A 14,477-nucleotide genomic window follows, 5' to 3' on the forward strand; every position below is an offset into this window, starting at 1 on the left:
AAGCTTCTAGAGGTATAAAGCTCTTACCTTTAGGTTTATATGGCTTAGATCTAGACTAGTTTTGAGATTTGCATGCTTTTGGTCCCATGGTGTGGTTCTTGTGAGTAAAAGCTCGTCCATAGCTCAAGTTTTCTAATTTATGTTGTTTTTGAGGATCTTGTGTCATAAAAATGAAGTCTTTGTTGTTATTTCTCACCCATGCAAGAGTTTGAGGTTATTAAAGTGTCTTATGGACATAGGGTTTGTTTTTGTCTCTATTAAGCCATGCAAAAGCTTAAAGTTGTCGAATTTATTGGTTAAGACCTTCCCAAGATTAAGATCTGTGAGTTCGACGTATAATCTTTAGGTATTAAGAGCTTAAAAATGGAATTTGGCATTAAAGTAGTACGCCGGGTTTAAACCTAGGCTATGCATGGCGTAACGGGCCCTATTTCCTTCTCAGTGGTAACTTAGTACGTAGGGAGTAAAAAGAGAGTACACATGGCGTACTCCCTGAAGTGCTCCTGGGCCATTTGTGGACCTTGGGTCATATTTGGGTGGGTCAAGCTTGGAAAGGGTAAAATAAACTTTTACCAAAGTGAGAGAGAATATGAAATGGACCTTTGATTTTGAGTTATTACCCTAATTATTAATTAGGCTTGGGTTTGGTTTTGTCCAGTGTGAGGAACCTTTGTAGCAGCAGCTCAAGTGTGTGCCTTGTTTATCGTCGAATTGAGGTGGGTCTCCTCACAACATTTGTTGGTCGAAGGCATTAATACTGGACCATTGATATGTTTGTTGGACTAGTGTCTAAGTCCATAACTATAATTGGTATATACTTGACCCGACCCAACATGGTCCATTTGGGTTACATGGCATCATGCATTTGGGTAGAATAAAATGAGAGAAATAACACTTAAGGTTTATTATATATTATAAGTTCCAATATATTAATAAGATTATTTAATTAGTATTTATCAAGAGTTAATCTAGAATTAATTAAGTGATCAAAAGAAGACTAATTAAATATATGGGTTGATTGTGTAAATCATCCATACTTGTATAGTGGGCTAAGACTCCATGGATTATCAAGTTAGGCTAAAACCCATAGGATACTCCATGGATGCTCCATGGTGTATTTGAACGCATGGATCTAAGGAAATGGAAAGCCATGACAATTAGGGTTTACCCTAATTGTAACAAATATATAAGCATCATATCTTGTGCAAAAATCAGTGACTATGTGTGTATGTAGAGGGCAAGCCGATTTCATGAAGTGTGAATTTTCTCTCAAGTTATTCTAAAATGTTTATGGTGTTGTGTGAACCATTTGAGGTGTCACACTTGAGGCACTAGGCTCTTGAGCTCCATGCAATCAGGCACCAACCAAGAGGTATGTAATTCTACTAGAATTTATATTATGTTTACTTTATATTATGCTAGTTAGAACAATACCTTGGAATATACATATTTGCATGTATAATAGAGAAAAAATATATCCAACGTATTTAGGGTTGCATGTACACTTAGGAGTGTTAGAATGCTCAAAAACCCAACAATAGTATTAAAGACTAGGCTTGTTTTCAATTATACTTGATGCAAACTGATTTTTCGAAGCCAAGAATCTGTCAGGACATGAAAATCGACGAGTTATGGAGGAAAACTTGACGAGTTCATGAATTAGAGCATGAACTCGACGAGTTCCATGAAGAACTCGACGAGTTTGTCTTCCAAAATGCATATCTTCGTGTTTTTTTTTCTGCAATTAGACTAGGAACATTACCATAAGCTGTTTTTGAACCTATAAACCTATTTTTGATGTGGTAATGATCATTCTAATTCAATTCACAAGATAATTGTAAAAAGTTTCATGTTTTGTATTAGTTTAATGTTTAGGCTAATTACATGAAAATTGTTTGATTTGAATTGTCTTGTTCATATGAGTTTAATCAAGATTATGAATATTGCTAGATATGTTTGTGATAGTTGTTTTTAATCTAATTTGATCTAAAAGTTATTCATAAAATATGTTTATTTAACTTGTCCTCAAGTTATATGAAAAGTCTCATTAATGAATTTTATTCAAAACATAGGCTATGAACTTGAAAAGTCTTTTCTCCATAAATTGTTTTATGACCTCCATAACTTGTCCTCAAGTTATGGATGTATAAGAGTCTTTTCATTAAAAGTTTTAAAACCTATATTAAACTCATATGTTATAAAATTGAAGAGTTTTCAAACGTTTCAAAAACTTTCCCTCAAGTTTTGGAATTTGTAAAGTCTTACATCCTAATACTTTAATTCCAAATTAAAACCTTAGAATTTTAAGAGTTTAAAATTCAACCCTTATACTTTTCTAATATTAAGAGTTTAATTATTATTATTATTATTATTATTATTATTATTATTATTATTATATATATATATATATATATATATATATATATATATATATATATATATATATATGTATAATACAAAGTCAATCTTACCATTATTAGGCCTCATTCACAAAGTTGGTCTATAAGGGGGGTATAAGGTTACGGCCTATAAAATGGCGGTTTAATAGGTGTCCACTCTCACCCACCGCTTCCTTGATTGGTGGAGGGTCGTTAGCCGAACGGGTAGGAAAGGACTACAATTCTCCCTTCATTAAAAGTATAATGATAAATACTAAGTAACTAAACACTTATAAGTTCCCAATCTTAGTTACTTAGGAAAATGTGAAAAGGTGCTAACCCATAAAATTGCACTTTGTACCTTACGAAGTCGTTAGTGGATCGTGTGTGGTTAACCGACACACTAATAAGGACTAATAAGTGTGGCAAAGGGTAACTTGACTTTATTATAGATCGGTGGAGCATGTGTGTTTAACCGTCAAATCGATTAGGTAATATAGTTAAGGGTACCAAGTCAATTTACATGGTTATTCACACCTTGTTTGTGATCCTCGGCATCCCAGTCACAAACTTGAGAGGGCACATTCAAGATTCAAACAGGTCGTTGAAAGTTCAATGTATCTCAAAATATCTAGGACTTTCAAGTCCAATTAAAACTTAATTATATTTCGTTTTCATGGTGGAAATTGGTAAATCGTCATTTACCTACCTTCAACTATTTTATAACTCGGATTACGACATCCCTCTTCCAGTTATAAGTAGGTTGTTGGGTCCTAGCCTTAATATTTCATATTAGGTGTTATATTAAGGACTTTAAATCAACTAACTTGAATTTCTCCCATTATAGATGTCTAGTTTAGACAACTATGATTTTCCCAAATATTTAGGAACAAGCTTTCCTAATGAAGATGATATCCCATGTGGCAATCAAAGTGAAAGATTAATCCCTTGATGAGCATTAATGGGACTGGAAATCATACTTCACTTCCTCCACCTTCTCCAATTATTCTCCCTATCCCACAAGTTCTTGAAAAGTTCAAGGTCACTCAATCCTTATTGGCAAGCCGGGAGAGTCGGGTGTCGAAGTCTCGAGGTAGCTGGTTATTGACTTGGTTCTTCAGTCACTCCCTAATGACAGATCAAGAAATGACCCTTAGTGATCTTATCTATTTGCTTGATGATGCTAAATCAGCAATGATTTGGGGGCACTGGTAAAGCAAATTAGATTGGATGATCTACTTCCCAAACTTCCATGGATATTGACAATGGTAACCTTAGAAGTCAAGAAAACCTTTCTCTTGATAATGGAAAGGGATCGGCCATGGTCAAGTCATTTGACCTAATGGTAAAGAGATAGGCTAAGTCTGTAATAGTCCCGTATACCATTTCCAATGAGTCCATATATTTCTTTTGCCAATGAAAGGGACATTGGTTGCGAAGCTGCCCAATATACCAGAAATTTCATAAGGATGGTAAAAGTAAAAAAGTTTGACTTTTCTTCGGGTAAACTCCATTATCTAGCTCTATTAAGTCTCCTTTTGAGATTCTTAATTCATGATGTAATGTAATTACATTTTGATGCTTTGGAAGGGTCAAAGGAATCTTAAAGTATCTTTATGCTGATTCTGATCGCGAATAGATGGATTTCGATCGCAAGGTTCGATGATCAGAATTTTGAGTTGTTGCTTAAGAGTTATGGTATATTGCTTAGGAATAGATAACAACAATGTTTTCATATGGATTGTAAGGATAAGTTTTTCTGTAAAGTTTTAAAATAAAAGAGAAATTTTTGTTTTATTTATTTTTAAGTATCCTTACAATGGCATTTGTGAAAAATTGTTGTTTATATGTTTCCATTGATAAGCAATATTGAAAAATGGATTTGATTACGTTATTTGTGGTAGTGTCATAATTAACCAAATAATGAAAGATTATCATCACCCAAGTGAAGGACTAAAGGATTGCGTACACTTGGTTGTGTACTGGTTAGGTCCACCACAAAGGTTGATAAGATTATTTGTTATGATTTACAAAAGTTTAGTAAATATGATTATACTTACAAGTTTAAGTGTAATTCTGAAACATTGGAAAAGTTTCAATGTATGGTAGAACGGATGAGAAGAATCAAATAAGGCATAAATATTAAAGTTTCTCCAATCTGAAGAGATGGGAGAGTAATTGAGTATCTTATTTTATGATCATCTTATTGATTATGGAAAACCATATCACAATTGATCCTCTAAGGACACCTTAGTACATTTGATTGGCTAAGGAGAGGAATCATGAATTGTTGAAATGGTTAAATCAAAAGATAAATCATACTTCGTTCTAAAGTTAAATCTTAAACTCATACTCCAAGATTGAGCCTTGAGTGACATAATCTTAAGAAAAGTTTAAAACTTTTGTCAAATGTAGAGTAAAATGTTTTATTACTCTTATACATTTGAAATTGGTAAGTTGTGATGTTTTGGATAAAACAAAGACCAACTAAGACCAATTGTGTGTAGTGTTTAACCTGATAAGAATCTACACTAACTCTTGGATATTTGTTTTGTCAAGGCTTGGTTCTTAACAAAGAGAATCTTATATGTCAAGAGGACAGCGGGAGTCTTGAGATAGTTTCAAGAACTAATCAAGAGCATTAGTAATCACTAGCCCACGACTTGAGGTTTGTAACCTATCGTGTTGATATTTTCTTGGTTCTGATCCATTCTAGTTTATGTTGACCATGTATGTGAGTTCTAAGAGCTCCCATTTGTTTGCATAACAACCTGGAAGCAATGGTAGACCCTTGAGCTACCAAGTGGAAAGAAGATAAGATTGCACAAGTTTAAGTCCATATGAGTCTGGATTTGTCACTAACCTTGTCTTGTGATTATGGTTATGAAAAATTCACATGGATAGGAACACTTACACCATAAAATCTAAGTGTCATAAGGTTTCTCTCTGATTCATGAAAATAACGGTGAGGAAACTCTTTCACTAAGTAGATTTTAAGTAGATAGCAATTATGATATTTGCATTCTCAAAGTCATTAGTGGAGCATGTGTGGTTAACCGACACACTAACTTGGACTTATGAGAAGGACAAAAGGTCTAAACATTATGATTACGGCATCCCTCTTCATAATTGTTTAGACACACATGTGAGATATCTAAGGAAATGTGTATTATTTTGATAAAGTCTTATCAAAGCAATCCCGTATCAGAAATCTGAACTTTGGTAGGAAAGTTAATAAAATACTGATTTCTAGAAGTCCAGTTGATTTTTTGGATACATGTCAAAGCTAGTGGGAGCATAAGTGTTATGCTAGTAAGATAATAATCATTATGCTAGTTGGAGCATGATTACTATGTTACATGATACAAGTTAGCAATGTTAATTATAGGAAAAAAAAGTTTCAATTTGCTTTGAAAAGTTGTTTTGCTATAATTAAGGGAGATGATTTCCTACTTCATTTCAATTCTACAAGCTTAGATTGAGATTTTAATCAACTTTAGTCAAGAATATATTTGAATGTTATGTTGGAATGGTTTAACATAAGGAAATTCTATATATGTTGCGTTCTCAAAATTCGATTATGATTACGGCATCACTCTTCATAGTTCGAATTTTGAGAACATGGTAAACAAACATTTTATAGCATGAATCGTGTCCCATATGCTTTGGGTATAGGATCGATTACATGTGCTATAATATTTATCCATTCTAAATTTTTCCATATGCATAGGGCATTAAGAGGGAAAAGAGAATAGAACTGGATATGACTAAACTGATAAAGTAATTGTCATGGACAATTGGAAGTATATAGTTAGGATCATATTGCCATGTTCTGAAAAGAGGCAACTCTGGTTCAAAAGTGATAGTCAAAATGGTAGTATGGAATTGTTTCCATTTGTGGAAGTTATTATTTGAATTTGTATAAGATTAGAAAAACTTAATGCAAAGAAGGATATTCAAAGGAATGTACTTTGAATTTGAGACTTCATTTTCATGGAATTGCTTTCCATTAGAATATTTTGTAATGTAAGTTGCCAAGTCATTGTGACTTCTGTGCATAGTCATTACAAGGGGATCAATGCATATAAGTTTAGAATCTAACAGATTACAATAAATGGCAAGAGTTTGGTATTCTTACATTTACAAAAAGGATTTGGGATTGTGAAATGAGAATCATTGAAATTATGTTCAAAATGGTCTATTTTCACAAAGTAAAGACAAACATAGTGTGCATACTTGGAGTATGGCATAGCTATTGTTTGGAAAACATAGTATACATGCTTGGAGCATGGGACAACTAGTTTTTAAAGTCAAGTATAAAGTTGATAAATTGAAACAATGAATAATGAGTGATCAATATGGTACTTAGATAAAAGGGTTTTTATTTACACTCAAGAGTTTCGGAGCATATAGGATTAGTATTGTTCTTGTGTTTCACTTTGCATTTTTTGACTTCTAGAATAACTAGGTCATTCTTCCTGAAAGACTAAGTTATTCAAACTCTCCACAGTCAGTCATACTTTGGAAGTAGGTATTGATTTTAGATTGTCATGAATTGCTACAACATTCATGAGTACTCATAAGTTCTGAGTATTGGATTAAACCCACGCTCATTTGAATTAGTTCATGGATTTTATCACGAGTGAGTCATGAGACGATAATATCTTATATTCTTCAAACCTGGAGATATGAGTTGTTAACTATGAGTTGGTTATACATTGATTACACGAAAACGCATTGGTAACTCGATGTTATAAAACGTGCCTTTGTGTATAATTCAACAAGTAGTCAGTACAAGCATATGATTCAAAGTTTATCCATTCCTTTTACCCTTAAAGGGATAAAAGCGATATCTGTGGGCCCCTCGATGATTTAGTGATGATACCCATATGTACTTGGCCAAGTCTGGACTGATTTGATTTGTTCAATTAGTCGGTCGTCATAAATCAGACATCGAGAAACAACAAATGGACAGAGAGAATGATTATAATCCATGTCTCAGTCCATATGATATCTAGAATGGAGGAATATATGATCACTTATCTAACAGGCGCGTCATTGATTTGTTCAGAGTTCGGCAACAACTTTGAAGAGCTACGATTGTTGGTCGGGTTGTGAAGGCGTACTTGCAATAATAGTTATTAGACTTATCCAAGTAGGAAACTGTTGGATTAGTGTCTAAGTCCATAACTATAATTGGTATATACTTGACCCAACCCAGCATAGTCCATTTGGGTTGCATGACATCATACATTTGGGTAGGCTAAAATAAGAGAAATAACACTTAAGGTTTATTAATATATTATAAGTTCTAATATAATAATAAGATTATTTAATTAGTATTGATCAAGAATTAATCTAGAATTAATTAATTGATCAAAAGAAGACTAATTAAATATATAGGTTGATTGTGTAAATCATATATACTTGTATAGTGGGATAAGACTCCATGGATTACCAAGTTGGGCTAAAACCCATAGGATACTCCATGGATACTCCTTGGTGTTTTTGAACCCATTGATCCAAGAAATGGAAAGCCATGACAATTAGGGTTTACCGTAATTGTAACAACTATATAAGCATCATATCTTGTGCAAAAATTGGCAACTATGTGTGTATGTAGAGGGCAAGCCGATTTCATGAAGTGTGCATTTTCTCTCAAGTTATTATAAAGTTTTTATGATGGTGTGTGAACCATTTGAGGTGTCACACTTAAGGCACTAGGCTCTTGAGCTCCATGGAATCAAGCACCAACCAAGAGGTATGTAATTCTACTAAAATTTATATTATGTGTACTTTATATTATGCTAGTTAGAACAATATCTTGAAATATTCATATTTGCATGTATAATAGAGAAAACATAGATCCAAGGTATTTAGGGTTGCATGTACACTTAGGAGTGTTAGAATGCTCAAAACCCAACAATGTTTACATAATTCTAGCTTTCTGTGTGACTCTTGCATGTATTGTATATATTTGTATGTATACCGGGCAGAGCTTGATGTCAGGCGGGGCCTAATGATGTGTTGGGTGGGGCCTATCGCATGTTACTGACATATCTATATTGGGTGAGGCACGTTGTATGTATGATATGTGGTATTTTGGAGAACTCACTAAGCTTTGTGCTTACAGTTTATGTTTAAAATGTTTTCAGATACTTTCGGCTCGAAGGGGAAGGGCCCGACATGATGGCACAACATCCAATTGTGTTCTGTATTTTCTGATTTTGGATTGTACTCTGATAACTATTTTCTACATTGACATACTTTGATGGTTTTGAAATGAATGGTTGATGGTTTTGGTTGATTTTTTAAAACAAAAATTTGTACTTAGTATTTTTGAAATGTTACAGTTACACAGATATTGTTAATGAAGTGGGAGTTGTGACTAGGTTTATGTCTAATCTAGGAAGAGAGCATTAACATGGTGTCAAGAGGTTATTGTGCTACTTGAAAAGTACTTCTGAGTAACACATCGAGAAGAAATTTTGTGTGGACTAGTTCCCATAACAAAAGCGAAATCAAAACTTGTCATGGGCCAATTTCGTCAACATATTCTAGGCTTGGCCTTATTGGAAGTTTTAGGTCAAACAAATAGTATATACATTCCCTAAATTTATGTAACATAATGTATCCAATAGTCGTTCGATAAAAACAACAAAATCTCCCTAAATTTATCTGACTAGGTTTATGTCTAATCTAGGAAGAGAGCATTAACATGGTGTCAAGAGGTTATTGTGCTACTTGAAAAGTACTTCTAAGTAACACATCGAGAAGAAATTTTGTGTGGACTAGTTCCCATAACAAAAGCGAAATCAAAACTTGTCATGGGCCAATTTCGTCAACATATTCTAGGCTTGGCCTTATTGGAAGTTTTAGGTCAAACAAATAGTATATACATTCCCTAAATTTATGTAACATAATGTATCCAATAGTCGTTCGATAAAAACAACAAAATCTCTTCTCCCACGTCCCCCCCCCCCCCTCTCCCTTTATTGCTATGGACGTAGGTGATCATCTTGATAGTGTGAACCGCATAAATTGATTGAGTCTTTGTTTTTGTTTTCATTATTACTTTGTGTAAATTTGTTTATCAGGTTTTTAAAGTGTTTAAATCGTAATATTATAAGTACTATGTGTTATGTACCTGACCGACGTCTTTTATCCTTTGACCATAATGACTCAATTTAATAAAAATCCTAGTGAGGAGCATTTGATTGATCTAAAGAACATTACGAAGTACTTACAAAGAACTAAAGACAGTTTCCTAGTTTGTATAGGTTTGGAAACTGAGTTTAGTGTATTATGCTACATCGATGTTAGTATCCATACTAAAAATGATTATTGTTCCTAATATGGCTACATTTTCATTATGAATCGATGTGCGGTCAGTTGGTGTAGCTTCAAGTAGAGGATGTTTTTGCAATCTACTATAGAGTCACAATATATCATTGTGTCGAAGGCAGCTAAAGAAACATCATCGATAACGAAGTTCATTGCCATCTAGGAGTAATGCCAAGAATTAGATTTTGGGAATATATTAAGACAACACTGATAACATAATGATAGCAAATAAGCCAACTATGGCCAAGAATCCTGAAACATCCATCAAAAAAATAACTGTATTCATGCTAAACGATGTGGTGTCATAGCACCACACTCCATAACTTGATAGTGACATTTTGTTATTTTTAAAAGATGTTAGAATATGGTGTTCAAGATTTATGCCGAAAAAAAGGAGAAATTATGAATTTCAACGATAAATGAAGAGAGAGAAATCGGTAGAAGTTTACTGTTGAACTTTACCGCCAGCAAAAAAATAAGTTGGGGTAAATTACACGAATCGTCCCTCGTGCATATGCAAAAATACACGTTCGGTCCCTATTTTCAAAAATTAACTCGGACCGTCCCTTATTACTTTAAAACTTACACGCTTCATCCCTCGAGACATAAAAAGACAATTTTACCCTTATTTATTCCTTTTTTGATTTATTTTTTATTTACTAATAATTTATTGATTTGTTTATTATGAAAATAATTATTTGTTTCCTTTTATCAAATATATTAAATAAAGATCCTTAAACCCTAAGCACGCCGTCCTCTTCCACCATTTCTTCTTCAGTCATCCCCACCTTCACCAGTATCATCGCCGGCTTCGACGACTTCACGACATCTCCGCCTCTTCGGCTACTCCAGCGATGCTATCAAATCATTACCCACCACAACTCAACCCACCATCCGCCTTCCATTTCCCCTTTTTCCTTCTGTCCTCATCGAACCAGGTACAAGTCCATCACGCAAGATCGGATAAGAGGGACATTGAGATCGGAGAAGCAGGTCGAATCGAACCCAAATCGTCTCCGGTGACAGTCCTCCTCTCTCCGATAACACAATGATGTAAACCCAAGATGATGCAACGACGACAACGTGCCGGTGACGATGGCGACTCACAGTTGGCGATAGTGGTTCACCGATCGAACAAAGTGCAGACTTACAACCCCCTCTTGCCATCTCCCTCTGTAATGAATCAGATTTGCAGGTTCAGTGAATCAGGTTTGCTTTCAATTTAAGAACCCTAAATCGTTTGCTTTCAATCATTCTTGTATCAAATCAGATTTTCCATCTCCTTGACTCTTACTTCCTAATTTACCCTGATTATTTTTCCTGTTTTGCAAGTGGGTTTTCCGATGGAGGATGGTGGTGGTGTTAACAGTAAATGTGCTTGGTTCGATGGTGGTTTGAGTATATGTTGTTGGTTTGGTGAATGAGGTGGTGGTTTGTAGTTATTTTTAGTGAAACATGTTAACAATAACGAAGGAGTTGGTTGGGTGAAGTGAGGGTAGCGGTGGTGCCACATTTTCCGGTGAGAAGCGGTGGTGGTGCTCTATTTTGTGGTGGTGACATACATTACCGGTGGTGGCGGTGGTCAGTTCTTATTCTACAAAATAGATAAATAACTAAAATAATTTTTAGTAATTAAAAATAATCAAGGCAAATAATTTTAATAATTAAAAATGTTCAAAATAAATGAAAAAGAAAAGAAAAGGGCATTATAGTCTTTTTATGTATGAAAAGGGATGAAACGTGCAAATTTAAACTAACGAGGGATGTACCGTGCAACTTTTAACAATACGAGGGACGATCCGAGTTAATTTTTGAAAATAGGGACTAAACGTGCATTTTGGTACCTGCATGAGGGACGATTCATGTAATTTATTCAATAAGTTGAGAGGTTGTGTTTAAGGTCGGCAATAGGAATGTCAACCATAAAAACATTAAGACACCCATTGTTAAAGTTCACTTCATACCCGGCCATATATGTAGGGTTAACCTCACTCTATATATGTTTTCAACTTGACCCTATTAAATCCAACTTTACCTATCTTAGTTGGATTTGAGACCAAATCGGGTTAATTGAGTACATCCTCTTTTGACGACCTAGTTTGGGAAGGACACAAGAAAAAACAAGTCATTAACTCGTGTTATAAAACATTATATCATTTATTTCGTTAAACATTTACATTAGTATATATATTCTTTTATAAACAAGTATTCATGTAACAACAAAATTTATTGTATTAAAAATATCTAAACTTATCATAGACTCCAAAAAGTCCAAACCCTAAATCTTTCTCTTTGAAACTCTGTCAATGCGAACTGCTGCTGCAATGAGGGAAGACGACGGAGCTATTCGTCGGCAACCACATATGGCAATTGATATGCAACCAGAACTTCACCGATCCCAATGACCCAATCCTCCATCTCGTTCTCGAATTCCCTTTCAAGAAGAACGGAAACAATCCTTTCTGCAACGCTTGTTGCGTCAGCAACTGTTCTTGTTTCCCCAACGGAATCGGCGACGATTCCACCACGTAATAAAACTCCTCCGACGTATTCTTCTTCACCTCAAATGGATCCGCCACCAGCATCGCGATGCTCAGCCCATGGTACTCTAGCGTAAGCCTCGTGTTGTAGAAGCTCACGTGTGCTTTCTGGTTATGGTTCTCGGCTTTTATGGCGATTGTTAATCGGACGGCGAGAACGCTGGCCTGGTTGTAAATGACGTCGTCGAGGCGAGCGGCGTTGACGTAGAGGAGAGGGACTTTGGGGCGGATTGCGAGGTATCCGATGAAGACGATGATTCCGGCGATAATGACGATGATGGCGAGGATGGCGCAGATGAAGGCGAAGCACCAGACCAGAAGGTCGGTGCGGCGTTTGCGGCCTAGCACCGGTAACTTATGCATTGAGAGAGGCGGAGGCGGAGGCGGAGTGGGGCCGCATTGAGTGTGAAAATGTGTTGTTTATTGTGAGGTTTTGAAGGGAGGAGCGGAAGAGGAAGGTATATGGAGATGCCATTTTAGGAGATAAAGTTGAGGTACGTTACCCAAATGTAAAGCTACTCTGGCATTATTGTTGTTGTTATAGATGAAGTTTTGAATGATTAATTTGATTTCATATGAAATATGTTATGTTTATTATTTTTTTGATTAAAATGGGTTTAATAGAAAAACGAAATAGTTTTCATAGAATGATAAAAGAAATAAAACATCATTGTATAAATGGATAGAATAAGTTAACTATTTATGCATATCATATATCACTAACTACGTATTAAGTTATTAACCATTATATTTTAGTTATATTATGGTTTAATCGTTATATTTTTATTTTATGAGATAAAAACATTTATGTTTGATAATTTGTCCATGTGACCTTTTTGATAATGCTATAATGCATTAAAATAGTCACAATTTAGTATTTTAGTTATTTTATGGTTTAATTATTATATTTTAATTTTATTAGATAAAAACATTTAAGTTTGATAATCTATCCACGTGACGTTTTTGATAATCCTATAGTAAATTAAAATAATCACATTTTAGAAAAACTTGTCAAATTCAGTTGTTCTTAATAAAATATTTTGATATTTTGATTGAACTAAATTTGACAACGTTATCTATTACGACAATTTTTCACTATTATAACATGTTAAAGTTATATAAATTAAAGTAGTTTATAACCCGTGAAAACCATGGTTATAAAATTAGTTAAATTTTTATATAAAGACTCAGAATTATTAATCAATTATTTTAAATAAATTATTAATTAAATTATATTTTTATTAGTTTTGTAAAATTATAATCGTTGATTCAAATAAATATGTGAAATTAATTTTGAATATATATATATATATATATATATATATATATATATATATATATATATATTTGATATTTTCTATTTGTGAATTAATGAAAAAAATAATATAATTAAATTTTAAAAATTAAAATGGAGAATAAATAGATTGATAAGTATATCATAGGAGGTCTACTAAATTTAAAATAGACAATTAATAGATTGACAAGTGACATCACATTAATTAAGAGGTTTAATATGATAATCCGTGGCAAAAGAACTATTGTTTTATTAATATAGGAGAGGAGATATAATGTTTAAATCACAAGATGGTCTAAATGTATTGATTTTTACATAATTTAACCAAACATTTATCAAGTATCAAGTAACATTAGTTTTCGAATAAAATATTAGTATATATTTTATGATAATGACTTGATAAATAACAAATTATACATTATGGGTATATCTGATCGTTGTATTTGTAAACAATTTACCGTTAAAACTCATATATGATATTCAAAATCTATTATTTTGATTAGCAATAACAATTTAGTTGGTTTTAGGTGACTCTTGTGATTGGTTAGAGACTTTACGAGGTAACAAAGTATGCTTATTGTACACGTTTGATCGTTAATGTATTTTTTGTATACGACATGATATTTCATATTTAACATAGTTATCTAGATAAGTACGTTCAGATCGATATAGAAAACTAGTAATATAAAAGTTATGAAAAATTCCATCCTTTTTTAAAAGAAAAGGCAACCATAAAGAATAAGTAAATTAATGGTGTTTTTTTAACAATTATATCATTTTAATGGTAGTCAATTGGTAAAAACATAATTTGTTATCCTATAAAGATATTAGCCTACCGAAAATACAACCACAAACTAACTAAACCGCTAATTGTTACTCAAAATGGTAGATTTAAAAATCATATGTAAATTTAATCAAAAC

General features: G+C 33.4%; 1 protein-coding gene across 1 annotated transcript; it reads right to left on the reverse strand.

Moving 5' to 3' along the window:
* Positions 1–11,860: 11,860 nt before the first annotated feature.
* On the reverse strand, positions 11,861–12,775 carry LOC145001390 (NDR1/HIN1-like protein 12). Its single transcript, XM_078960760.1, has one exon. It carries the CDS (start codon positions 12,623–12,625, stop codon positions 12,026–12,028), a length of 600 nt encoding a protein of 199 aa, XP_078816886.1. The 5' UTR covers positions 12,626–12,775; the 3' UTR covers positions 11,861–12,025.
* Positions 12,776–14,477: the final 1,702 nt, after the last annotated feature.

Source organism: Lactuca saligna, chromosome 6 (assembly GCF_052625555.1).
Source record: "Lactuca saligna cultivar CGN05327 chromosome 6, ASM5262555v1, whole genome shotgun sequence".
Classification (NCBI taxonomy): domain Eukaryota; kingdom Viridiplantae; phylum Streptophyta; class Magnoliopsida; order Asterales; family Asteraceae; genus Lactuca; species Lactuca saligna.

What these genes read in the sequence shown, in the direction of transcription:
- LOC145001390 (XM_078960760.1), bottom strand. Translation starts at nt 12,625, where the DNA reads ATGCATAAGTTACCGGTGCTAGGCCGCAAACGCCGCACCGACCTTCTG.